General features: G+C 37.8%; 1 protein-coding gene across 1 annotated transcript in view; it reads right to left on the bottom strand.

The window, feature by feature from the left end:
• Positions 1 to 27,224, bottom strand: part of ATRNL1 (attractin like 1) — a 493,875-nt gene that overhangs the window by 448,452 nt on the left and 18,199 nt on the right. The window contains exons 2-3 of the mRNA XM_062001233.1: positions 3,010 to 3,093; positions 980 to 1,093 (exon numbers count right to left, since the gene is read on the bottom strand). Coding sequence (XP_061857217.1) covers positions 980 to 1,093; positions 3,010 to 3,093 — 198 coding nt within the window. The remainder of the gene's footprint in view (positions 1 to 979; positions 1,094 to 3,009; positions 3,094 to 27,224) is intronic.

Raw genomic sequence — 27,224 nt, 5'->3', positions numbered from 1 at the left:
TTGAACAGATAATAAAATACTTTAATTCTTCATAAAGATGTTAAGATGTCAGTCTTAAATAAAGATTGAAACAGGAAAAATAAGCAATATATTAAAATACTGAGAAAAACAATCACCTGTATAAAAGAGCATCACATCAGCAATGTAAATTAAAAGTTATAGGATTTCTAAGGAGAAAAGAAACAATAAACTGGATGACACTTGAAGAACACAGCAAAAGGAACCTCCTCTTTTGTTCAATTCATGCAACAGGTCAGGCTCCTGAATAACAGCTAGACATATTTAATAAATTCAACTTTGGGGAGGAAAAAAAAGATCTCAAACTAATGACAATATAACAAAACAGAAAGAAATTTTATCCTTTCAGTTGATTGCAAATTTGAGCTCTCCTCAAGGACTCTGAAGTATTTTACCCTCTATGACTTAGTCACAATGATGTCCAGTTTAGCAATCTAAGGAAACATGTCACAAAATTATTGTTTAAGATAACTGTTGTATCAAATGCCTTGAACAAGTCCCTTCATTCTTCATACAGAGGTGCAGAAGACATTTAGCAGCTATTTTCCATAACTTGCATATAGTACAACATTGCCCGAATCACAGATTGCAACTCTCCCTTAAGCAGGATCAGGCACTGACACTATTGGTCAGTTCCACATTTCATGCACATTAAAACTCAGGAGTCACTCTTGCAAATCTACTGGAAAATACATTCCTGACTGCCTATCTGAGCATTAATACCTCATGTAATGTCAGGAGCAAGTACAAGGCACGTAATGGATTTGTGTTATGATCACCTATACCAAAAAAAGCAGTGTTTTGCAATTTACTCTAATGTTAACTTTGATATCATGAGATTCTAACAAAAGAAAGGAAAGGTATTTAACAAATTAAAGTCTCTAATTCTTTTTTTCTTCCTCACAAACTAAAAATTGTCATGCATGACTTCTTAGACTAAAAGGCTAATAAATACACTCACCTAAACACAGCTATTAAAGGTGCATATATTGAATCTCCATCATATACATACATATGGTCCCAACTACATTCTGTGGCAAAGTGATTAAATCTTAATCTTAGTATTGCATTTGGGCTGAAAAAAAAAAAAAGAATTGATGTAAAATATTACTTACAGAAGTACTGAGCTCATAAGATAAAGACTTTACAGTAACATTGACCATGCAAGCATAACTCTATTAAAACATTCTGAATACTAATTGAACATTTCAATAAGTTGAGTTAATAATATTCAAAGTAAGTATTTCACTTTATCTGAAAATAACCTTTCAAAATAACATCTTCAGTTCAAGTCTAATAATCCCTGAAGTTAACAAGAGATTTTAAGTTCACTGAGTTTTATCAGTATTCAGACTCATGAATTTGGAGCAATTAAAATTTACCATTTTAATACATCTATTTTATTTTACAACGTCAGGACTATGAGGTTTAAAAAGTCAAGACAAAAATCTCCTACACATGTTCAATCCAGTATTACACTAGTTACTGAAAATCTAGATCTTAAAACACCAATTTAAAACAGCAAGCAATATTACTGAAAGATAATTCCCACACACATCCCACATCTGCCACCTGGGAGTCAGACTTCACTAGTGTCTGGTAGAGATTCAGATGGGGATTCTAAGATTTCTGGAAGAAGATTTTTCTTATACAACAAAATTAGCAAATTCCTAAATATATTCCTTGAAACACACTGGTTATTTTCTTTTATTTCTTTTTTTTCCCCCCTCCTACTGACAGGCTCAAGTGCAGTTTGGAAAACAAGCTCTTTCATTTTTTTATGAGAGGTGATATAGAGAAATCTTTTTATTCATTTATGATGAGAGAGTATTTTATACACATGTGACTTCCTTGTGTGTTGACATTTTTGCACTGTTACTGAGTTGCCTTACTCTTCCACATGCTGCATAGGGTATTGTTTCCTCCAGCTACCCACTCTACCACCTCCTACAAAGAGGAGGAACAGAGTGAGGACCAACTTCAAAGCAGAGTTTGCATACAGCCCTGAGGCATGTTTCTGCTTTACAGTAGCACAGTGCAAATATTCCTGAGCTAGCTTGGGTAAAAGGATAACCTAGCTATGTCAGAAAGATATTCAATTATAGTCTACTCACATACATTTAAGCTTCTACTTCAATGATTTTGCAAACTACCCATAACTTCATTGCTGTTGTGTTTAAATTATTGTCTACATATAAGTGGACCAAAACGAGATCAGATAGATCATTACAGTACTACAGCGACAGAGCAGACATCTAAGTTAACTGAGGTTATGAGAAAGTGGAAATAGAGAAGAGGGAAATTTTCTTCTAGAATGTTAGAAAAACTCACATCTAACTAAATTCTTAAGAAAATCCTCACCCATAGCCTGGGGGAAAAAAGTCCCTCTTGCCTTTAACAGTCATACTAGTGCCTAGGTCTCATTTCTTTGGTGCATGTTTGTGCATTGCTGTGCTGCATAAACTGAAAGATTAGCAACAGAAATCAGACAGATCAACTGTACAGACTGTGGGCACAATATGACTTTAAAATTAAGTATGAGGAAGAAATAGAATGTAAAAGAAAATACCTTAGAGAAGCACTAGTTTTTGAGCAACAAGTAACTGTACAAGTTCTCAGAGGACTGAAAGCATTCTGTACTTGAAGCCATTCCTGATTTACTACTGATATGAGTTCAATAAGATAAATAAGATAACGAGGAATCACATTTGAAACTTACATAAAGGTACTCAAACAGGCAACAAATTTGTCATAGGGCTTTCAGAGCTTGCAGCACTGGCCAGATTCCAATGTCAGCATCATTCCTGCCAACAATTTGAATGGGAATGGAATTTGACCAACTCTGCGCAATCCTGAAAATCCTACTTCAACATTTTTTTTGATCTTTAACACAAAACTGTTTGTATGCAGTTTCTACTTTAGTTCTTTAGATCTCTGTAATACCCAGTACCAAACTGCCAGAAAATTTAAGCTATGGAAATAGATACTTACTATCCTTCAATTAACCATGTACATTTAGTTTTATATTTATAATTTATTGGTCCATCTGTTAAGTATCCAGAAGGTTCTGTTAACCTACAAGAGAAAAAACAGTACTGTAAGAAACTACAGACATCACAACAGAACACAAAGCATCAACATGTTAATAGGTTCTTTCCAGACGGAAATAAAATTGGAGGTGGGGGAAACAGTCAAGTCTGTCCTCATATTCCTTGTCACACTATTTTTGATCATAAAAACTACATTTCTGATTACTCCATCATTGATTTACTTTTTTCTCCTAGGCAATCACAAGACTTCTAATTTTTCCAGTTCAGTAGGAAGAAAATACCACATTTAACTTGAATTATTCTTTACACAAAATGGATCTAAGACAATGTAATTGTATTTTGGTTTGGCTTGCTTGGATTTTTTTGCCATTGCCTTACATCACACTTCTGAAATTAGACCACAGCAGCAGTGGTAAAACTGTTCTAGTGCAAGAGAAATTAAAGTATAAATGATCAATTTAAATAAGCTTATTTCCCAGTCCCTCTCTTATTCCTGGTCAGTGATGAGACATGAGAAAGCAGAACACTGGACTATGCTAAATAAAATGCATATGAACAGCTATAAAAGGTCAGACCAAAATGCCAACACAGCCGAATTCTCTGGCCCTGACAACAGCCTACAGTGGATACCCAGGAAAGTATCATTACAGATACTCCCCACAGCATGACAGCACCTTCGACAACTTGCAGCTCAGGAGCTGTGCCTTTGTACTGGTTTGGGGTTAACGTTTCTCTGAGGAGTTTGCCTATTTACATACTCACATAAACCTGCAGCATCTAGAACATCATGCAGGAATGATTTACACACACACACACAGACACATCTCAACTGCTTTTGTCCTGTGCCTACCTCTTGGCAATTTCATCTGACATCCTTGGGTCTGGTATTGGATGAAATGATGAACATCAGGACCCTATTCACATGCTTTATCCCACTCAAAATGTATGTTCTTTCTGTATTGTTTACTACTCTTCTCTCCCCTGTCTCTTTTCAGTTTGAGAAATCCTTGCTCAATGTCTTTAATATATCTTTTCTATCCTCCTATACCCCTTCTGAGATGCAACAGAGATATATTTAACATATCAAGATTCAAGTGAATCATTAATCTGTATAGTAGCAAAATAATGATTTCCACTTTGTTATCAATTCCCATCTTAGCATTTTATTTGCCCTTTCGACAACTACTACACTGACATTTTAAACATAACTAGCTTTTATAACTTCTTCTGTGAGTGATAATAGATGATTTGAGATATAAAACATGAGTGAGGCACATGTGATTACTTACTACCCAGAATCTGATGCTCAGCCCCTTCCCAAGACACAATCTCTCCAGAGCCAGCACTCCCAGTTTGTGCACTGACTATGATGTCATATGGTATCAAATATCCCTTTGGCTAGTTCAGGTCAGCTGTCCTGGCTGTGCCCCCTCCCAGCTTCTGTGAAAATTACCTATATCACAGCAAAATCCAGGACAATTACATACAGGAATTAATTTAATATAGAAATAGAACCCTTTGCCTCCATTCATCTATATTACTTCACTTTAACCTATACAGAGCGATAAAAGAGCAGATGAAATCCAATAATCTATTAACATAAAAGCTTTCTGAAAGAGCTTAATATATTCAGTACACTGTTACTTCACTCATCTACGGCATTTTCCACATCCTTTCTGATTATGTTCTATAGTTGAAGCCTTAACACACGTCTCTGGTGGTCTTCACTGGGAAAACTGACCATCCTACTCTTTAAAATGCCACAACAACGATAACAAATGCAAATACCTACTCAGAAACGTTCATTTCTTTCACTACAGCGTGCAAAGACAATCATTTAGAATAAGTATCACTGAGTAAGAAAAAAAGAAGCTGTTGGGTTTTTTCTGGTATTTGTCAGGGGTTTTTTTTCAAATCCATAGACTAGATCTAAACCCAGAGGGAATGTTGAGTAAGTTGACCAAGTCACAGCTAAGTTTTTTCACTAGCTGAACAGGGATTCAGCATCTGCTATCCTACTACCTTTGATGATGTATACACTAATGTTAAAAACATTCACTACCACATTTGTTGCAAATTATTTACATTTGAACTCATATCAAACATTCGTTGCATGCTTATTAACAGAGACCCGTAATACCAAACCTAGAACTATAAACATGTGGAAAGGAAATTAAAAAAAAGAGAGTGGAAGAAATCAGAATTTATGAGACAATGTCCATGCAAATTCAGGTTTTTTAATGAGTTCTTTCATACCTGTCCTGTAAACACCACTGTTAGTTGGTTAGGTACATTTTAAGCCAGTCTGCTCCAATCACAGTGGTTTGAATTAAGGACTTGACCCACATTTTCTTTTTGATGCAATGAAACAAAGCTCTGTAACGTGGGGAATGGTCCAAATAATTGTACTTCAAAACATTTTCAAGGCATAAAAGCAATGCCAATAATGTATTTTATGTTGCTGAATAAAAAGAAGTAAAGCAGATAAAAAGCCAGTAATATGAGCAACAGATTGGGAGGAAAAGAAAATAATAAAACCAAACCACCACCATATACTTCAATCAGCTGACAGCTGAGAGAAAATTTCCTCAATAAAGCCCAATACATCAAGCTGGTCTGAATGCTGCAGTACACCACTCCCCCAGAGCAATGGTTCCTGGTTAAGTGCTATACAGATGAACAATGAGAGGCATGGCTGGTATCTCCCATTCCTCCCTTGCCACACACTGGAGTAGCTGCAGTGATGGAGAAGCGCTAACCATGCTCCTGCCAAGTGTTCTCCTGTGAATCTGTTCCTGGCCACAGAAAATTTTTGCTTGAAGAAAGCAAAAGACACAGACAGGCTAAGTTTACAATTTCTTTGTTTGTTGAGCAATATCAACTCCAACTAAACTTTAAACTTTCACATTTACATACACAAGAAAGAGGCATTTCAGGGTTATTTCTGGCTTCTTTACATATTAATTACATTGTTTGGACAATGCTGAATATAATACCAAGTTTTAACTTAAGAGATCTACGTCACATAGCACTGATTTTGAAACCAAGCAAATCATGGAATCGTATAGTGGTAGGGTTGGAGGAGACCTTTAGAGATCATCTAGTTCAACTCCCTTGCAGAAGCAGGTTGGCCCCTAACAAAACCTTAGTGAAGCTGATTACAGGATGAGATTCCATGTTTGAGTGTGTACTGGATTAAAGGCATTTACTTTGAGGGGAAAAATGGCAGTGATGCACAAAATTCCAATCCAAATCATTTTAGTGCTGTCACATGGTTTATATACAGATGTAAAGTCTTACATAGCAAGCCACAGAACATATTTTGCTGCAAGAAGTGTGAAATGTCTGAAGTATTTATTTGCAGTCGTGACCACTGTCGCCTTAGTAGCTGTATAATGCAATGGAGGCAACTTACAAGAGTTGTTTTTATTAGATAAGCCCTTCAGCACTAGTAAAGTGCAAATAATTTCCCTTGTCACCTAGGCTGATAATTTTTGGATAAATAGTTTCTTTCAGAAGAGCAGATAGCTTTTGAAGCAGCTATTGCACTCTCCTGAAAAAAAAAAAGTAAAGAATAAATAAGAGCACAACACTGCTTTGTAATAATGGTTGTGGGGAAAAAAGTGAGATAAAGGGGCTGTTCTACTTAAAGACATTGCAAGACAGACAGGTATTATTACTTTAAGTTTCCCGAGTCATATCAAGAACTTTTCTGTATCATTTCTCTTTCCAAACATTATTAAATCCCAAATCCCACAAATAACACACAGATAAGTAGCACTACTTCCATGTAACCTCTTACCAAATCAAGGCTGATGTTCTCCATCTTATAGAGACAGGTACTCATGGGCATAGTTGTCTCTGTGACTAACAGTGAGCCTGTCAAACAACCAAAATCCAGATGAGCTGACAGGACTGTATAATCTTTAGGCACAGAATTGGAATAGCTGGATCAATGCCTACACAACACACTGCACCACACTCCCTGACCATTGCTGAAAAAGCTTCAGGGATGAGAGGACAGCCAGAACAATTTGTGTGGCCTGCTTAAGCACCACAAGTTTATCATGCCTAGACTCCAGCTTTCTAAACAGAATGCACAGGGGAGCAACTGATGTTGTTATATTGCCATTTTAAATTGCATGCCAGCTTTCATAAACACAACAACATTTTGTTAGTTGGCAGGGTAATAATCAAAACCTATAAAGAATTAGAGGTGCATGCCAAGAGAACATAGCCCTTCCCTGCATACTGTAAAACAGATCTACCAAATTACATGAAGAAGTCAGGATGCTGCACAGTTAAAGACACTCAGAAGCCTCAGTGACGGATTAGTCACTCATCAAGCTAATCAGTCGTCAATACCTTATGTGAAAGATACGTGGCACTTAAGGTTGTTTCAGCTGGCAGACAACATATACCAAGAACACAAGTGCTACAGGCTGAAGTCAACACAGGGCAACTGAAACATGCAACAAATGGATATCTATATTCCCCTGGAATATTACTACTGTTATAAAACAATGGCAAATATAACTGAGTTAGAATTTACAGAGGCAACATTTACCACTGCAGAGACTTTAAGACTGATGCACTTTAAGAAAAGGGAGAAGTACATTCTAGTTCAGACAGAAATTATTGAATTATGAAGGAGCAGTCAGATGAAATCCTGCAATCCATAAGACGTCAGAGGGGGTTATTAAAACAGCCCTTCCTAGTTGTAATATTTATAGCTCTGTGAAAAATGTAGTCATGTCGTCTCCTGTATCTTCTTCTAGAATAATAATCATAATAATATCATCATATCTTTCAGAAAGGGGCATTCATGTAAAACCAGAGAAGTCATTGGGTATTTTCTGTCGCCAGCAGAACATGAAGATCCACAAAACAGCTGGTAGATGGACAGACTGAAGTCTGACTTATAAAACAGGTACATTAGGAGAAACAAAGCTTAAGGCACGTTCATAATATTACAAATATTCACCATTAAAAGAAGGGGTTATGAAGAAATTAATTTCTCTCTACATTACTTAGGGTCACATTTGTATTCAAAAATTGTATTAAATGCTGCATTACTTCACAATTCCTACTTCAGATACATCTGAATGTAAGCTACAAAGCATATTTTGCTGCATGGACTCCTCTGAGTATCAGTATATGTGTGTCAGTCAAGGACTTTTCTCTCCACTGTTACAAAATTTTGCTCTTTTCACCTGTTATAATTTCTTTTTTCTTTAAAAATAAAAATCAATAACTGGGCTTTAGAGTTATAAGATAAAATCCTTCACAAACACAAGTAGGGGAAATCTCTCTAGCTTGAGATCCTGTGCCTAACCTTTACAGCAAGAAAGAGGATCTTCACACATCCCAAATGAGGTCAACTTGAACACATTGAGAAGGAAAAAAATCTTGGAGAACTTAAGAGAACAAACCAGAATTAATGAGCCTATGTTATCAGAATTAGTGAGCCTACAATATCAGAAATAAAAACAGATGAGATCAAGAGGTCATTTCTCAAATGAAAATTTTAAGTAATAGACTAAGAAACTTTTATAACATTTTTGTCAAAGGAAGATATGAAAACATGTTCTGAAAACCCTTCCAAGCCAGATTTTTATTTTCCAGGCATAGAGCATTGATTGGCACCTGATAAAAATCTTAAGAATCTGCATTTGATTTTTACATTTATTGTAGAACCCTGCCTGTGGGTTTGCTGGTGTTTTTTTCACAACACCTATTAAAACAGAAGAAACTGAACATACTGTAGTTCTAATTTTTCTTCAATGACTAATCAAGAGGGATGAATATTTAATACATTAAGAAAATATCTGCATATGCCAATCACACTCCTGTACTTGTTAGTTACTCTTCTGCATTAATAGAAGAAAGTATATTTAGAAACTGTAAGGAGATTCACAATGACTCTTCACATGCCAACTAATCAAAGCCATGCTCTTAAATAGGCCCCACTTTATCCATTGACAAAATAACAGTTTCTTTTGTAAAATGTCCCCGTCACCTAATTCAAGTATTCAGTTCCTTACTCTAAGTTATTTTAAACAAAACCAGGCTCCAAAACAATCAAAAAATCCCAGAAAAGTAAAGTGAAGACTACAACAACTTATCCTTCATAAGGATATATTCTGCATTTCAAGAATCTTAACACTAATGTGTGGCACAAATTTGGGGGTTTTTCTTGTCTAATTTCTTTTTTTATTTGCAGGAAATTTTGTTTTTAAATAAAGTTAGTGGGAATAATCTTTGGTTGGTGTAAAACATTAATATAGAGGTTTAACTCCAACATGTGTTTCCTCATTTACTGTTCCTGAAAAGGGCTAGTATTCTATACTGAATTTTTGTAGTAGTCCCCCAAACTAGCAGAAGAACACTGCAAAGATGCAGATGTTCCTTTCAAAGTATAAACTTACATGGTGTCTTACTTAAAAAATGTATTTTCACTAACATAAAAGTTTCAAAAAGTCTGTTCCCTGTAGGCACAGACGTAGCTTGGACCAGCCAGCTTGAATAAAGATGGTAGGGATAAGTTAATGCAGCTGGCATGCTACTTCAGAAACAGGTGCTGCAAGTTAATCAATTGGGCCCTGGGTGATCTCATGGGCAGAAGCAGCATATAAGGAGGTAGCTAGCAAAGGAAGGGTGGCTTCGAGTCAGCTCTGGTGGTTGTACTGTGTTGCCCCTGTACGTCTCTGCACGTGCATTACTTAGACCCTCTACGTCTTTGAGTGATTATTGCCTTCACAACAACAACAACATTTGGTGACCCCGACGTGATTCGCTGAATCGGTTGGATCAAGAACCCTCGGCAGAAAAGCACTTGGATTTCTGCTGGAAAAGGCAAGTAATCTGAGCAAACTGATATAATGGGAAAAATGCTAAGCAAAGAGGAAAGTCCTATTGACACCCTCCAGCATATCCTTGCGGAAAAAGGATTCAATTATGAAAGAGAGCCTTTGCTAAGGCTTGTAAGATGGGGACAGGAAGTGGGTCTCTTTGCTTCCCCCCAAGAAGTGTATGAAAAAGGACACTGGGAACAGCTAGGAGACATGTTGAATAATGCTATCGGCTTGTGTAAATTGGTATCATCCATTATACACCAGCTAGAAGCTGAGCGTGCTGCCGCTGCTGCCATGAAAGCAGAAGTTGCTGCACCATCTGCGTTCCCGGTGGATGCTAAAAGATTCTTTGGAGGTGGTGACTTTATAGTGCCATCGGCTCCACCTCTAGAAGAAAATACTCAGAGATTCTTTGGAGGGGATAATGTCGTAATACCCTCGGCTCCACCTCTGGAAGAGGAGAGCATGGATGTGAGCCCACCTCCCCCTGAACCCCCTAGAGCACCGTTCCAGGAGCCGAATACACACATTGCTTCTCCTCCCCTCCCACCCACCCTTCACCATCCTGCCCCATCCCACCCTTCTGCTATACCTGAAGGAGTACCTAACAGAGAACGGAAGGTACGTTTTACAAATGATATGCCGTTGCCCCTGAGCTCATCAATCCCTGAGTGTATTCCTCTGCCATCATCACCCCCAACTTCTAGTGAAGATCAACAAAGACAATTATTAAAGGAAGAGTTAATACAACATGGAGAAGATATGAAACACACTTTGGCCCAGCTGGAGGAACTGATAGAAAAACCAAAAGCAACAGCTAATCAGCTGTTGGAACGAATTAATGAATTAACCAAAACAAAGATTAAAGTTTCATCCCCACAGGTACTCAGAGATCCTCGTCCAGATGATTATGATCCGGCTAAGAAATGGAGAGGCCTCATACGTGATGCGGTAATCGAAGGCGAATTTATTCCGCAAGCCTTTCCAGTAATAACAGCACAAAGAAAACGACAATGGGCACCTTTAGATTGGAAATTGGTAAGAGAAGGCCAGAAAGCAGTAATGCAATATGGCTTGTCCAACCCATACGTTCAGACATTACTAGATCATATTTTTGCCAGTGGGTTAATGACTCCATTTGACTGCCGGAAGCTTGCAGAAACTTTCCTGAAGCCCACTCAGGTATTATTATGGGAGTCTGAATGGGAAAAAAGAGTTGATCTGACGGTGGTGGAAAACATGGACTTACAACAGGGAGATCCGCGGCGAGTTGTCACAGCAGACATGATGCTGGGTAAAGGAGCATTCGCTGATCCTCAGGTACAAGCCCGGCTGCATGAAGCTATCTTGCAGCAAACACAGACACTGGCACGTCAGGCATTTAAGATCGTTCCTGATATGGGGGTGCCAGTTCCCTCATATACAACTATTATTCAAAAACCTAATGAGCCTTTCATGACCTTCTTAGACCGCCTAAGAGCAGCTCTGGATCATATACCAAACATGTCGGCTGAAGTAAAGGCGGAAATAGGGTTACACTTAGCAGTTGCTAACGCTAACCATGATTGCAAAAAGATCCTGCAGGCTCTCCCGCGGACAGCAACTTTGGTCGACATGATAGAAGCCTGCTCTAGGGTAGGATCGTCAGCACATTTAGCTGAGGCAATGGCAACAGCATTGAAACCTTTAGTTCAAGCCCACAAAGGAGATCGGAGGCCAAAGTGCTTTAACTGTGGAAAAATAGGACACGTGAAAAATCAATGTCGGTCCAGACCATTGGTATGGACAAACAGCTCCGCCAGGCCATCTGGGTCCAATGGCAGATTTCACGGTAATTGTTACAGATGTGGCAAGTTTGGCCATAGAGCCACTGAGTGCCGCTCTCGAGTGGCCAGACAAACAATGCATAAGGGAAACGGGTTGACGAGCGCAAAAAGGGCGAGCGCGATGACACAAAAACGCCCTTCAACACCAAGAGCTGCCTGGATGGCCTCAGATCAGCCACTGCAGGAAGCGCAGGAGTGGATGTGGAAACAGCAGTAGATGTAACCATCCACAACACAGAGGTAACAATTATCTCCTCTAACGTTAATGGACCCCTTGGCTATGGATTAAGCGCTTTGCTTTTAGGACGGTCATCGGCCTCTCGACAGGGTATTTTTGTGCTCCCCGGTGTAATTGATGCAGACTATGAAGGAAATATTGGAATAATGGTTAAAGTTTGGCAGCCACCAGTTCATATACCTAAAGGAACTAAAATAGCGCAATTAGTTCCTTTCAGAGCTAAAGTTCCTTTCGCAGGAAGTCGTAAGCGTCGAGACGGTGGTTTTGGATCCACTGGAGTACCTGAGGTAAGACTGGCGGTGCCGCTTTCACAGGGAAAGCCCACTCAGACAGTTGTATTCCAACATCCAAATGGTGAACACATGGTTGGGTACAACACATTACTGGATACGGGAGCAGATGTTACTATTGTGCCATTATCCTATTGGCCAAAAAGCTGGCCTTTAGAGAATTTAGACACCCCTGTCGTTGGAGTAGGAGGAATACAGATGACAAAAATTAGCACAGACCTGATTTCGGTATGTATACAGGGCGAAGAGAATAGATGTGTGCAAATTAGGCCCTATGTAATGAATACTTCAGTTTGGCTTTTGGGTAGAGACGCCTTAAGCCAAATGGGCTTTCGTTTGTCAAATGAAAATTTTTAATGGCGGCCATTGATGGGCGACCAATCCTGAAGTTAACCTGGCTAACAGATAAACCAGTTTGGATTGATCAATGGCCGCTAAGCAAAGAAAAGCTCGCCCACATTCATGAATTAGTAAATGAACAACTACAGAAGGGTCATATTAAACCATCCACCAGTCCATGGAATACACCAATTTTTACTATCCCTAAAAAATCAGGGAGGTGGAGGCTGTTACATGATTTAAGAGCTGTTAATGCAGTGATGCAGGACATGGGTGCTTTACAGCCAGGATTACCCTCTCCTGCAATGCTTCCAAAAGAGTGGCCCCTGTTGGTGATTGACTTAAAGGACTGTTTTTTCACAATTCCCTTACATGAGGATGACAGTGAGAAGTTTGCCTTTACAGTACCATCGATTAACAAACAAGAGCCAGCAAAACGATATCAATGGACTGTTTTACCTCAGGGAATGAAGAACTCACCAACTATTTGTCAAACTTATGTTGCCTGGGCGCTGGCACCTCTGCGCAAAAAATACCCTCGTGTCTTATTTTACCATTATATGGATGATATCTTGATTGCAGGAAAAGACCTGGACCAGCATCGCATTCTACAAGAAGTGAACCGACAGTTAAGCAACTCCGGGTTGGTGATCGCGCCAGAGAAGGTACAAATGCACGCCTCTTGGAAATATTTAGGTAATATTATCACTGATGCGCGCATTTATCCTCAGAAGGTGGCAATTAAAACAGATATTGCTAACTTAACAGACGTTCAAAAGCTGATAGGTGATATCCAATGGGTACGAACCATATGTGGTATTACAAATGAGGATCTTGCGCCACTAATGCCTTTGTTAAAGGGCTCAGTAGAGGCTGATAGTGCGCGAAGACTGTCTCGGCAGCAAATCCAAGCAATAGAAAAAATAGGAAGCAAGATAGTCAATAACTACAGTCACCGATATGATCCTGACTTGTCAATTAACATTGCTGTGATAAGTCAAAACCAGCATGTAATGGCAATCTTGATGCAATGGGATTCAGTAGCGAAAGACCCATTGAGGATCTTGGAGTGGATATTTTTGCCATATAATTTACAAAAAACAATTACCACAAGGCTTGAGGCAATTGCAAAAATAATAGTTAAGGCCAGGAAACGTCTGCTGGAAATAGCAGGGATTGAGGCAGACATCATTTTCGTTCCTCTCACAGATGAGTTCTTGAACTGGGCACTGCAACAATCTGATGAATTACAGTGGGCCTTATTGTCATATCCAGGAACTATAAATAATCATTATCCGGCCCATAAATTGTTCTCTGTTAAATTTCAAATGGAAGACCGGCCGTTGAGATCAGCAGTACCCGTTAAAGGCCTGACTGTTTTTACCGACGCCAGTAAGATCCAAGCCAAAGCAGGAGTGGTTTGGTGGGAAAATGGAAAATGGCAAAATCTAACTGTCCACTCCCCAGGCAGTTCAGTTCAACTGCTGGAACTGATGGCTGTAGTTAAAACTTTTGAGAAATGGTCAGACGTCCCATTAAACATCATCTCCGATTCCCTCTATGTGGTCGATGCTGTCACTCGATTAGAGAGAGCGCTGTTGAAAGAAATCTCTAATCAGAATCTGTATAACTTATTTCTGAGACTCTGGCATCAGATAAATGAACGGCAAACTGCTTATTATATTGGACATATTCGAAGCCATTCGGGCTTAAAAGATGGCCTATCAGTTGGCAATGAAATTGTTGACAGGATAGTGGCAGCTCCTTTATTGATACCTACGGGGCCAATAATTGACAAATTTTCTCAAGCCCGAAGATCGCACGATTTTTTTCATCAAAGTGCGAAAATGCTGGCGAAGCAGTTTGACCTGACCATATCGGACGCTCAGGGTATTGTTTCCACGTGCCCTGCATGCCAGAATCAGATCGGCCTAGGTGTAGGAGTCAATCCCAGGGGTCTGGCACCATTAGGTATATGGCAATCAGATATCACTGTCTATGCTCCTTTTGGGCGATTTAAACGTATACATGTTACTATTGATACTTATTCAGCCATGGTCTGGGCCACAGCCTTAACCAGTGACAGTTCTCGAGACGTCATAAGACATTGGAGGAGTTGCTTTGCTGTCCTTGGTGTTCCAAGAGAGATAAAAACTGATAATGGCTCGGGATACATAGCCAGTAAAACACGTAAGTTTCTAAACTTATGGGGTGTTAAACATACTACTGGTATCCCAGGAAATTCCACCGGTCAAGCCATTATTGAACGGACACATCAAACCTTAAAAGGCCTTCTAGAAAAACAAAAAACGGGGGAAGAGGGGGTGAGTCCTCAAGACAGACTAATGAAAGCCCTTTATACAATGAATCATCTCAGAATTGTGGCAAACCGGAATGAACCACCGGCATTAACACACTTTGCCCAAATGAGTCGGGATTTGGATTTTACTGACAAACCTAAAGTTTGGTATAAGAATCCCACTACTGGAGAGTGGCAAGGACCTGCAGATCTGTTAACGTGGGGAAGAGGCTATGCTTGTGTCATTACAGATCAAGGTCCCCGATGGATTCCGGCAAAATGGATCAAGCCACATCAACAGAAAGGACTTAACTGTAAGACCAATGGAAAAAACAATCTTGAGGAAAGAACCAAGTGATCCACCCTCAATCCATCACTCTATTAAAATGTAAACCCTCGCAACTGTGGCACCACTTAGGCTGCTGTAAATTCCTTCAGCTATAAAAGAATTAAAGAACTTAAGATGACCAACAGATGAAGAGATACTTCCATCTTATTGATAATGCTCACAGATCAGCATGCTAAAGGATCTGAAGAAAAGTCCGGAACTACATCAGGAAAAAGAAATATCAGTGGAGCTACCAAGACCTCATCCCTTCCTGCCAGTGTGCGTCCCTCCTACCAACACATATCAGATTGTTTATTTTGACTTTATGGATTTCTGTATTGTATTGTTCAGCGATGTAGCTGTTATTGACCTTTTGTTGTAAACTCATGGCCATGGGTAAAAATATTTATGTTTTCTTCATGTACCTTTAATTCTGAAATGTGTTGCTAAAGGCTGGCTGGTTCAAAAAAGAAAAAGGGGGGAATTGTAGGCACAGACGTAGCTTGGACCAGCCAGCTTGAATAAAGATGGTAGGGATAAGTTAATGCAGCTGGCATGCTACTTCAGAAACAGGTGCTGCAAGTTAATCAATTGGGCCCTGGGTGATCTCATGGGCAGAAGCAGCATATAAGGAGGTAGCTAGCAAAGGAAGGGTGGCTTCGAGTCAGCTCTGGTGGTTGTACTGTGTTGCCCCTGTACGTCTCTGCACGTGCATTACTTAGACCCTCTACGTCTTTGAGTGATTATTGCCTTCACAACAACAACAACAGTTCCCTTCCTTAGGCTTCATCATATTACATAAAGTGACAGAGCATAGACCATGAGAGGTCATTTACGACAGAATATCTGAATGTGTGACAATAAGACTTGACAGGGAATCCATAAAGGGACAACAAACAAGCAAATGCAGGTATCCGTCTTACAAAGATTTGGTAGACAAATCATATGCAGAAAAATAAAAGTAACATAGTATCATTTAAAGTAATACCAACATTTATTATATTGGAAATTAAAATTACTGTAGAAATACTGTATGAAACTGCCTAAGGATTTTCTTCTACATTCTTACAGTGTTAGGTGGCACTTGTTTTTCTGAAAAACATTAAATTGCTATTTAGTTCCCACACTCCTTAATGCCTACCTCAACGTAGGATCAAGCATATTAAAAATCTTTCTTCTCAGTTAGTTGTCTAACCTGTTTGCAATAACTCCAATGGCAGAAGTCTAGAAACTTTTTAGGCAATCTATTTTAATGCTGACTTATCCTTACTATTAATTAGAAAGTTACATTAAATGTTTAACTTCATTTTTTTCCTTACTTCAACTTAAAAGTATTACTTCCTGTCCTACTGAGAGCAGACCTAAAGAACTGGTAATTTCCTCCTCTTTCTGCTCACAAACATCTGCCTTTAGGCTTTTCTTCTCTGAATTAAGCAATTTAATACAGCAGTCCTCATTTGACACTTATAGACTTATCTAACATTTCCGCAATTCATTTGCATCTTAAAATGGTACCTGCTACTCAGTTGTAGTCTGACCCGCACTGCAACCACAGAAGGGTTATGGTCTTAATGCAGCCAGTTCTCCCAAATACAAGTAAGCAAAATAACTGCCTTTACACATGCTGATGTGTTTTCAGCTTGCAATTCCCCGTGACTGCTAACTTCTTCCAGAGAAGAAACTAAACTATACTACTCTAGTTCATCTGACTGGGGTTCATTAAGCCTACTGAAGTGTAGAAAATTCAAATCCAATCTGTCAGTACAACTTTTTTCAGGTGGCAATAAATGGGATCAATGCAGCTTGCATGATCTGGAACTTGCTGCACAGAAAGTTTTGTTTATAACCAATTTCTCAGTAGGAAAATCTATTTTTGTGTCTGTGATAGAAGCATTCGCTTAAAACATAGTAACTGCTGGTCACATTGAATAGTAAGGAATCCTACTTAAAAGTCAATGACCTCCACGAGATGAAATTCCATTTGTGTATGTTTACTATAAAGTTCTTCAAAAGAAATCCTATATTTTCGATAACAGCCATTTTTCTACTACTCCACTATGTCAACATTCATTATTCATTCACTTCACAAAGCACTGAAGTCAGTACTAACAAAAATGAAAACTCAAGTGCACATATGCAGAAGGTCCCTTCCTGACATTGCAATGATTTTGTATACCATAATGTAAATCATTCAACCAATTACAACAAAGAACCAGTTTTTGTGCTCGTTAAAACCAGGCAGTTGCCAGACATCAGCATTTTAAGTCAGAGGTGCAAACACGCAGGGTTTTCCTTTTTCTCACAGTTTTAATATTAAGTCTGAGGAAAAATATGAGCAAGTATACAGAAAAGAGCTTTCTGCTTTTCTGCATGTACAGAAATCTTCCCAATAGCTTCCAGCAACAGCATATGTCAAAAGGCTCTATTTTAAGTTTTTCTGACAAAATGAGTAACCAAATTTTGGATGAACAGAGGTCGACAGACAACGTAAAGAACAGACACAGTAATCTCTCTCACTGCACAAACATTTGGACTATTTCCATTTAACAGTTTGATACATAAATGGAGCAAATAATACTACTGAAAGCAGAGCTTCATAGCATGGGTCTTGAAAAAGTGAGGATGGCTTCTTTCAGAGTACATACATATGTTCTTTAAAATATGTAAGTGTAAGCTAAAACTATTTTAAAAACCAACACAAACACTGACTGCCCTAAATCTAAGCAAAGAAACACACCATTTGCTCTACTAGTATGGAGTATTTGTTCATTTTTGCAACTATGTAAATGAACCCAGATTTTGGAATAACAGAACTTCTCCCAAAAGAGATGCAATTTTTTGAGAGGGTTCAAATCTAAAAAATAAAAATGAAGACAGATAGCAAAGCTTAACAAGTTCTGGTTTGCCAAGACACTGAACAGTATGAGGGAGAACAACAGAGTGCAGCCAGCATGAGAAACAGTTTAGAAAGCTGGCTGAGGAGAAACAGAAAAGAAAAATAAATGCATTGTTACCCTTCAGTGGATTCTTAGCATTTTTTAATAGTGATATTCACATCATAGAACGAGAAGAAAACTACACACAAAGATTTTAAATAAATTACTTGGATTATGTTCAGAAAAACTGTTCCTTACCGATAGCTCTCATTGTGCTATTATTCCACCTCTAATAAATACAGAAGACAGTTGTCAATTAGATATAGATGACAATTTTGGGGGGTTTTAATACAATTTCAAAAGCACTTGATTGTGTATCTGAGTTGATCACAAACAGATTCTTAGAGATTACAGCTTAACTGTTTAACATGGGTGCCCAGGTAAAAATATTTTACTGCAAACTGGTTGACCTTTTTTCCCCAAGATTTAATCTGAAGTCAGAAACTATCTTCTAAATGTAAACCTTTGCATTTGGGGAAGAGGGAGGAGGGCTGTTATGCTACATTTTAAGAAACCCAGACTACTAAATACTGTATCAGCCCAAATCATTTAGAAGTTTTCAACCACTAAAGTTTTTATACTATCTAGTTTTACAGATGGATTTACATGAAATACCTATGGAAAGTTTCTACAAAACTGAATGAAGTTGAGTCAATTTACAGAATTGACACCAATCGACAGTTCCAATCTTGCCAATATTTTCCAGGTGGCAGTGATCCTCTTGCTTCATCTCAAAAATCAGTGACTTTTAAAAGATACTGCAAATAGCACAATATTCTCCACTGACCTGGAAAAAACTTCAGGAAATGTAGTTTCATCTCTCTTCTGGAATAATACACACATTTTGTATTTCCTGTTTTAATATCAGGGTTGGATGAAAACATGAGACACATCTACTCTATTAGAAATGTCTACGCTAGTTCATAAATGTCATCAAAAATTCTGCCTATAAATAGACCTGCCACTATGCTTTAAATAAAGAGTTGATAGAAAATCAAGTTGGCAGTTAAATTACAGCTGCAAATGCTACGTTAGATATAAAAACCAAACTGTTAAAGAGATGTATAAAAATCATTCCTATGTTGAGTAAGAGGCAGACCATCTACCCAATTCATTGACTGAACTTCTTGCACTCACAGTTTCAGATCATGGTTACTTATTTTCTCAGAAAAAAAGACATTCAAAATTCTGAATAATCAGTCTTGATTCAGAAGAATATTAACAGGTGTCCCAAAGCTTTCTCATGTATACATCCAGATGGCTACTATTAAAAGCAAAAAAGGAATTACAAAAGAATCTGCCAGGAAGCAAGGTTCACCTCATTGCTCTAATATTTTATAATGTTTGTTTCATCCAAGAGCTATTTTTATGACCAAATGGTGCCAAGATAATGAATAAATAAATAATACAAGGAAAAAAAACACAAAGACATTCTCAGACTCAAGAGGTCCTTTCACTTACTGTTTTCCTACCATATTAATACTATTATTTCATTTAGAAAAGTCCTGTACTTGAACAGATTGTTACTTTAAGAATGGCTTGAAGTAATGTTATCCTTATGTCATCCCTAGTGTTTAAGAAAAAAGTTATACTTTAGGTTTCTTTAATTGCTAGAGTTCTTTTTGTCTAGGCTTCATTTTCTACAAGGTATCCCTCCATTTCCAAAAGTAACATGGTTAAGCATATTGTCTAACATATTTAGATTATTTTGGTAATGTCTTGCGTTTCATCTGTACTCCTAAAATACATTTCATTCCAACTATGTTCTACATTAAAGTAAGATTGTCTACATGGTTTGATTTAATCACAAGATTAACGCAAACAAAGAATAACATGAATCCTTATGTATTTGTATACAGTTTCAACATATGTATACATACTTTATAAGACTTCTGTATTTAAACAATATGCTACAGTACCTTACAATGTGGGGCACAATGCATATAGACAACGCAGACTGAGATACTTGGCAAAAAGCTAACATATTGTGCCAACTTTTCCTTGTACATCACTATAAATCTCATTTTCATTTGTGACCTACTTCAGGGTTTTAACTTAAGCTTCCTGAGGTAAAAGCTAAATGCCCTAAATCCAGCGTGTCACCTGCTCCTAAACTTCTCACTGTCTAATTAGGACAAGTTTCTAATATACACCTGTGTGCAACAAAAAGCAGCTATTTCTACCTTTCAGTCATTTACATTAATATCTAACCACTAAATTGTATGCTGCTATGAACACAGTTCTCCTGGCAGGAAACTACCTCCTACCATAAGGCTGAGCACCAGCACTCATTAGCTATAGCAATTCTGACATTACCCAAACAGAGGAAACCGACACACACACACTCTCCAAAGGAAGACAAAAACATCAAAGATCACCCTAAGACTACACTAACACAAGTTTGTTTCATTTTGTATAATTTATTATTTGTTTGGTTTTCAACACTTTAATTCAATATCCTCATTTTATTCTTACATATCTACATAAACAGCAACTCCTTTCTTTCTTCCAGCACCCATCAGTACACATAACTGCTTTACAAGAGGTTCACGGTCCCTGACCACAACCTCAGATAGTACAGATGTTGAGATAGGAAGAGATAATAGTTCTTTTAAAAACTTAATTGATTAACAAAATCAAAGGGCTGGTTGCTGACTAGGTTTCAAGTGCTATCTATCAGATAATTACATAGATAATCACTTACTTTCTGACTTGTGTAGCTATAGTGATTATCAGGACATTACACATTTGCCTTAAATACAAAGCACATGCCTCTTTTTGCTGTAAAGAACTGGAATAATGGCATTCATGTCTCTGGGTTATTTTATAAGGCATTCCTGTTGAGGACATAGAAAATTTTTACCAGTCATAATACAAAGGTAGCACTTTAGAACATATCATTTGTGGCAGCTATCATTTCACTCATATTTTCTGCCTGACTTTTTAAATTATTTTAATTTTAAGCCTGTCTTACCATTGAGTGAATTGAGTAGAGAGTAGAACCATCTTTCATGAGCTGAAATTCTTAGGATTGCTCCTAGGACAGCAGGCTGCACCCACTTCCCTCTTGGAGGCTGACAATCTAAGTTCTGCTATGAAAAGCTCTCAGAGCTGCTGCTCATCTTTTCTCTCTGAGTTAAAACACAAAGCAGAAGAGACTAGAAACAAGGACCCACTCTCCACTAAGACACCTGTCCACAGAGAGTAGCTTCTGAAACAGCATTAAGCCCAAAAGCCATCAGCAATCAACAAAGGCATCCACTGAAGTCTAAAGTCAGTAAATTACTGTTGGAAACAAGGAGAGGAAGAAACGAGAACACAAGCAATCACTCTGAGATAGGGTCAGAAAAAAGCAGTGACCCTAAAGCTTAGAGATGAAGTGATGATTCAGGTAGCAAAATGCACTAGAGCAGAGAATTGCTTCAATGCAGCTAAACGGTTAGGGAGAATGAGAAGGATGGGTTGACACAGCCCCTTCTCAGACTTCATGAATTGTATGCCAAACAAGCACTGGCAGCACACTCTCCACAGGTCACACTGTGGGAGAAGCTTCCCCAACTCTCAGCAACCTTGAACTAAAATAGAATCATTCGAAAGAGATACTTTTGCTATTTAATATACCAACTCACAAACAGGCCATCAGGTATGCCTGTCAGTATTTAGCTGCTTCAACTGCCATTTAGGTTTTTTTCTTGCAATGTGTCAAACCCAAAATCTAAGTTTCCCTGGTCATCTCGTTCAACGAGTCATGTAACAGTAAAGCACAGAGTAAGCACCCTAGCATTGATGGAATTTCTACAAAAAGACCTTTGAAAGATACATCAAAAGTATCTTTCAATTGTTTTATTTGATTGGCTTAAAACCAAAATTGAGAGCAAATCCAGGAAAAAAAAAAAAAAAAAAAAGAGCATTGGTTTCTATACAGAGGAGACAGACATCTGAAAAGAAAGGCTTTCACTGAAGGAACGGTATTATGGCAGCAAAGTTGACAACTGAAATCAATCCTGTTTAAGCAAGACCGATTTTCCTTGCCTACATGACCTTACCTGCTCTACTAGATGGTTTCTTGAGGACATTTCCAGTCCTCTGTTCCAAACAACAGGCATGCACTGTCTTAAGCAGTACCTTCTGTAATGAATAATTCAATTCTAACATTTGTTTTGTTTTGTTTCTGAATTATGAAGAAAGTTAATTTATTTTTAAATTCTTTGGATGCAAGTTCCGCTATGGGCAAAAACAAATGTGTACATGTGCGTGACCTACTCTAGGAGGTCCAGGAGGGTTGGACTGGATGATCTTTCGAGCTCCCTTCCAAACCTTGAGATCCTGTGATATGACAATCTAACAAGACCAATTCTCCTTCTAAATCCTAGGAAGCCACACACACTGAAATAGAAGTTCTTCATTTTTAATTAACAAAACAAAAAAATATCATCAAATATTCCTTGAAAAGTTTTGTGTTATTAACATGTTCTGAAAGAAGTATTCATCTGCAATTTCAAGACTGGTTTAGATTCCAGATAAAAAGAAACCCCTGGCAACAACAAAAGCAAGCCTTAAAATTATTTATCCAGTTCTCAGTTTGTGGACTACAATTTAGCATTTGTGCTACTCTCTCAGATAACTCAGGAATGAAAATTCCTGTAGAACAGGTAATATTGATGCAAAGGTGTTTCTTAAAAGACAAATTACTTTTCTACTGAAGTAAATATTTCCAAGGATGATTTCACACAAATTTAATAGCATATTACCAGCAGCAAGCCATAGGAAATGAAACTTAACTTTCCTCAAACTTTCCATTGCCTTTAAACCTTTCCAATACTTCCGTACTAGATAATATACATACATATACATAATATAACCAGAATTTTGCCAGAAACAAAATGTTATAAATTGAAACAGGTGCAAATGGACAAAGAACACTCAACATTGTTTCAGGAAAAAATGCTACGTCACCTAAGACCCCAGCTGAACCTCAAGTTCAGACAGTTTCTGGTTAATGTTTCTCTTCTATTAGATCTTATTTAGCATAAGCATCTGTCCAGCAATGCTTACAAGCAACAGAAGAGATAGATGAAGAGCTGAGGGGTGAGGAAGGGGAGGAGATTCTAGAGCAGAAAGGCTGAAAAGAAAACTACATCCTACTATATTCTCCTGTACAAAACACATCAAATCTGATTTCAGGATTTATTTCTGGATACATTTCTAAACTTTCACTACACACCCAAAATAAGCATTTTTTTGGCCTTTGATTGGTCACCAGAAGGTGCTCTGAAACCATTAATCTGAGCTTCACTCACTCCTGACTCGAGTTTCCGAGGACAGCGTTGTGCACCGAACTGTTAGTAGGTCACTTAATTGGAACATATTTGAGTTAAAGCAAAACTCAAACTAATTCTCACATGCCTTGTTTTTCAGTAAGGAAGCTGAAGGGTTATCATCAGTCTAAAGAGAGCCAGAGGGCTTGCTGAGTCATCCCCAAACTAAGCTCTTATTCAAAACTGCAAAAAACTAAACCACACTTCTATGGATGCATACTCTTCATGAAAAATACAGTCACAGAGAATTCTAGAGAAAGAAAATTGCTCCAAGACTAGACATATTTTACAGCGTCTCAAAATAATACTGCATTCATTGCTTTAAAAGACAAAAATTTTAAGACTTGGAATTTGAAAACATTGCTAAACGATTTATTTAGGGGAAGAACATAAAGGGAAAAAAGTGTTCATCAAAACATGTGGTAGCTTAGTTTGAATGACTATATAAAATTAAGGCCAATATAGTACATTCAGTAAATAAATGATATGCTTGTGGAAGGAGTTTTATTTTGACCTGTGAATTTTCTCACTTTTGTCTATGGTTCATAAAACCCATGTCTTCATTTATGTTTTACAACATGTACTCCCCACAAACAGGTACCAGATGTGGCTGTATAAGGCACTACAAGCCAGAAGCAGAAAAAGGCACAGACTTCTACACAGGTTATTTTGCTCCAGTCTGCAACTCATTTAACTAAAAATGAAGCAGAGTCCCTCCCTTTTCTCTTGACTTCTCTGTTCAGGATCCAGGAAGCAAGACATTAGCTGTGATATGAATGAATTAAGTCAGTCAGCTGCAAGTAGCCAGCATGGCACAAGCTGCACTCTTCCCACCCAGTAGCACCTGGAGGAGTGTGGAGTCAGATCCAGAGTGGCAGTAGAGTACATTCACCTCCTGACCAAGGGAGATACTCTAGTTCAGTTTCATTCTGTCTCATTTTCTTCCCCTCAAGGAACTATATTAATAAAATAGCTACTTTTCAAACACCAAATCAAAAAATTATCTGTATATACAAGATTGAGATAGCTTCTTCAGCCTGGATTTTGGGAAATGCCAGCCTAATGTCAGCTTTTGCATTTAGTCAGAAAATAAGCTAAATCTTTGCTTACAAAGTCACTGGGAATACAAGTTTTTAATCCCTTTACATTTTAAAATGCCTTTTCTTGAATCAGCCTAAGGACTCAAGTGTTCTGATTCATAGAAGTTCTTAGGCTGAAAATCCATTTATTAAGGATAGGATTATACAGTACATGTATAGCATTTTACATATGATACTTTTAGTAAATTTAAACTGACAGGGCAGCCTTAAAAAGCTTTCAGTTGCTAAGTGAGCTTTATGGAAATATTTACTCACATTTCTTGAATTTCAATACATACCTTCTACTAGCTCAAAACCTTGAGGAGATCTACAAATTTTACTAAACTTAAAAATGTACATGGTCCCTGTCTCAGTTACCTTGGAATAAATCTGCTAGAGTTACCTGTTTTACAAAGATGTAAATACTACACTGTTGTTTCAATCATATACTAATGATAAAATAAAAATGTTTCACACCAGAATGTATTCACTTCACATATGAAAACATTACTTTAGAATCACATTTAGGTCAAGATAACTGTGTGGAAAAGGACTAAGTCTGGCAGGTGCTTGCAAAATTGATCTTTTTCTGTCCAGACAATCAACAGAACACTAAGCCTTCAATATATACTCTCCACATATTTACCATGCACACAGACAACCACCCATCCCACACTTCATCACTAGCAATGTCCTGAGCATGCCACCTCTGGCATGGCTTTGCAGGTAAACAAGATTGGGTCTTATAGGCAAGACAGGGCAAAGCCCAGCTTATAAACTTCTTGGAAGGCTGCTAATGCTCTCGAGCTGGAACAATCTTCTCATTAGTGTTTTTTACCACTTATTAGAAAAGAGTGGTATAAAAACATATGAAACTGCATGTGCCACAGGAGGAAAGATGAGTACTTTAGGTAGCAACTGAGAAAACTTGACAAATTAGGTCAAATGACTTGTCTCATAAGTGAGTGGCCAAATTGCAAATAAAAATATCTAAGCCAGAAAGCACTGATCTTCAAAACTCTGATCTTCAAAACTAAGCAGACAATATATAACTGGAGAGGGGAGAAAACATGTATTTAGTAAGCTTTCAGAGTAATTATGCATTCCTATAGATGAGTAGTTTCCAATATTCTCCTTTTCTCTCTTTTTTTTTTAATTTGGCATGCTATCCACAGCCATTCAGATCTGTGCTATTCACCTGTAGATGTGTGGATTTTCTCAGTACCATGCTGCAGCTTAGTCTGCATAAAAGATTGATACATTGGCTGTATATACTAGATAAACGTAACAGCCCAAATGAGGTCAGTAACATCTGCCTGCTTCAAAATAGGAAAGAATCCTCTTTAGCAATGCATTTAATATGCTGACACAAGTGAACACTGGGATATATGAATAAGTCATAAGGAAGCTCTGAGTTGTCTGAGTAGCCACCTGCGATTCCATCAGAAAACAAGGTGGCTATATACTGTTAGGTCACGGGTTACCTTGCATAAATACCTGCATAAAAAGAATTCAGTGATTCTAAGCAGCCTCTGATGACAGACAAGACCACAAACCAGAGTCATGTCTCTTAGGAATAAGGCTAAATAGAGTCTTCTTCCACACACACTGACCTTAAAATATAAGTAACACATTAATTCCAAGTCTGACAGATTCATATTTCAGAGTTTTGGAAAGAACTTTGAATGCTTAACACTGATGTGAGCACTCTGAAACATTGCAATAACTCTGCTGTCCAACATGCATTTACTTGACTATTCAGGAGTATATAGTATAAAGGAAAAAAGTAATCCTGAATGCCAGGACATGTCCCAAAAGTACTTTTTTATTTTATACACTGATCATGTGAAATACAGACCATCATCCAACGGCAACATGAAACCTAAGTTATGAGAAAAAAATTGGAAATCATTTTAGAATCAGCTACAAAAAGAAAACAGAAAATGCTGTGACATTTTTGTAAGCCTTGGTAAAGAAAAAAATTCAACAAAATACTGAAGGAGCAGTAACAATAGGTAAGAGTCTCAAGTCAAGAGAGATCTCTTTCATAAAAATCAAGGGAAAACAGATTTTAAGGAAACGACACAATCAACAGTGAAGGCACAATATTAAAAAAAAGATAAAACAACACTGTGAAGGAGACTTTAAAAAAGCAACAATGTCAACAACAAATTAAATAGTCAGATTAATACAGGACAAATGGCATAATTTAGGTCAGTATTGAGAAGTTCCAGTTGCATCCCTGTTGCATGGACAAAAAGGCCCAGAAGTTCCCACCTCCAACATCTGCAGGGGTCGACATGGAAAGAAGTGCTAAATACGTCTCCTAGTACATGTTGACACCTCTAACAATATGTCTGCATAGTCTTTGCTTTTCTCACTTCAAAACCAGAGTCTTCCTAAAAATGATAAGGTTAAAATAACTATAAAATTAACTATAAAATAAGGCCACAGGAAACTTCAAGTATCACCAGTTTAGGGGTGGTTTTACACGTGGATTGTGTCACAGATCACTTACAGGCCACAACCTTTGCAACAACTGTTGAATCCAGCTCAATATGGTGATATTTAACAAAGAGAGTATGCATTCTCTATACATCATTGTATTGCAAACAGGGATTTCTGCACGTGAAACATATAGCAAAAGAG

This window comes from Colius striatus, chromosome 8 (genome assembly GCF_028858725.1).
Source record: "Colius striatus isolate bColStr4 chromosome 8, bColStr4.1.hap1, whole genome shotgun sequence".
Classification (NCBI taxonomy): Eukaryota; Metazoa; Chordata; class Aves; order Coliiformes; family Coliidae; genus Colius; species Colius striatus.
This window is presented reverse-complemented; position numbering and strand designations above follow the sequence as displayed.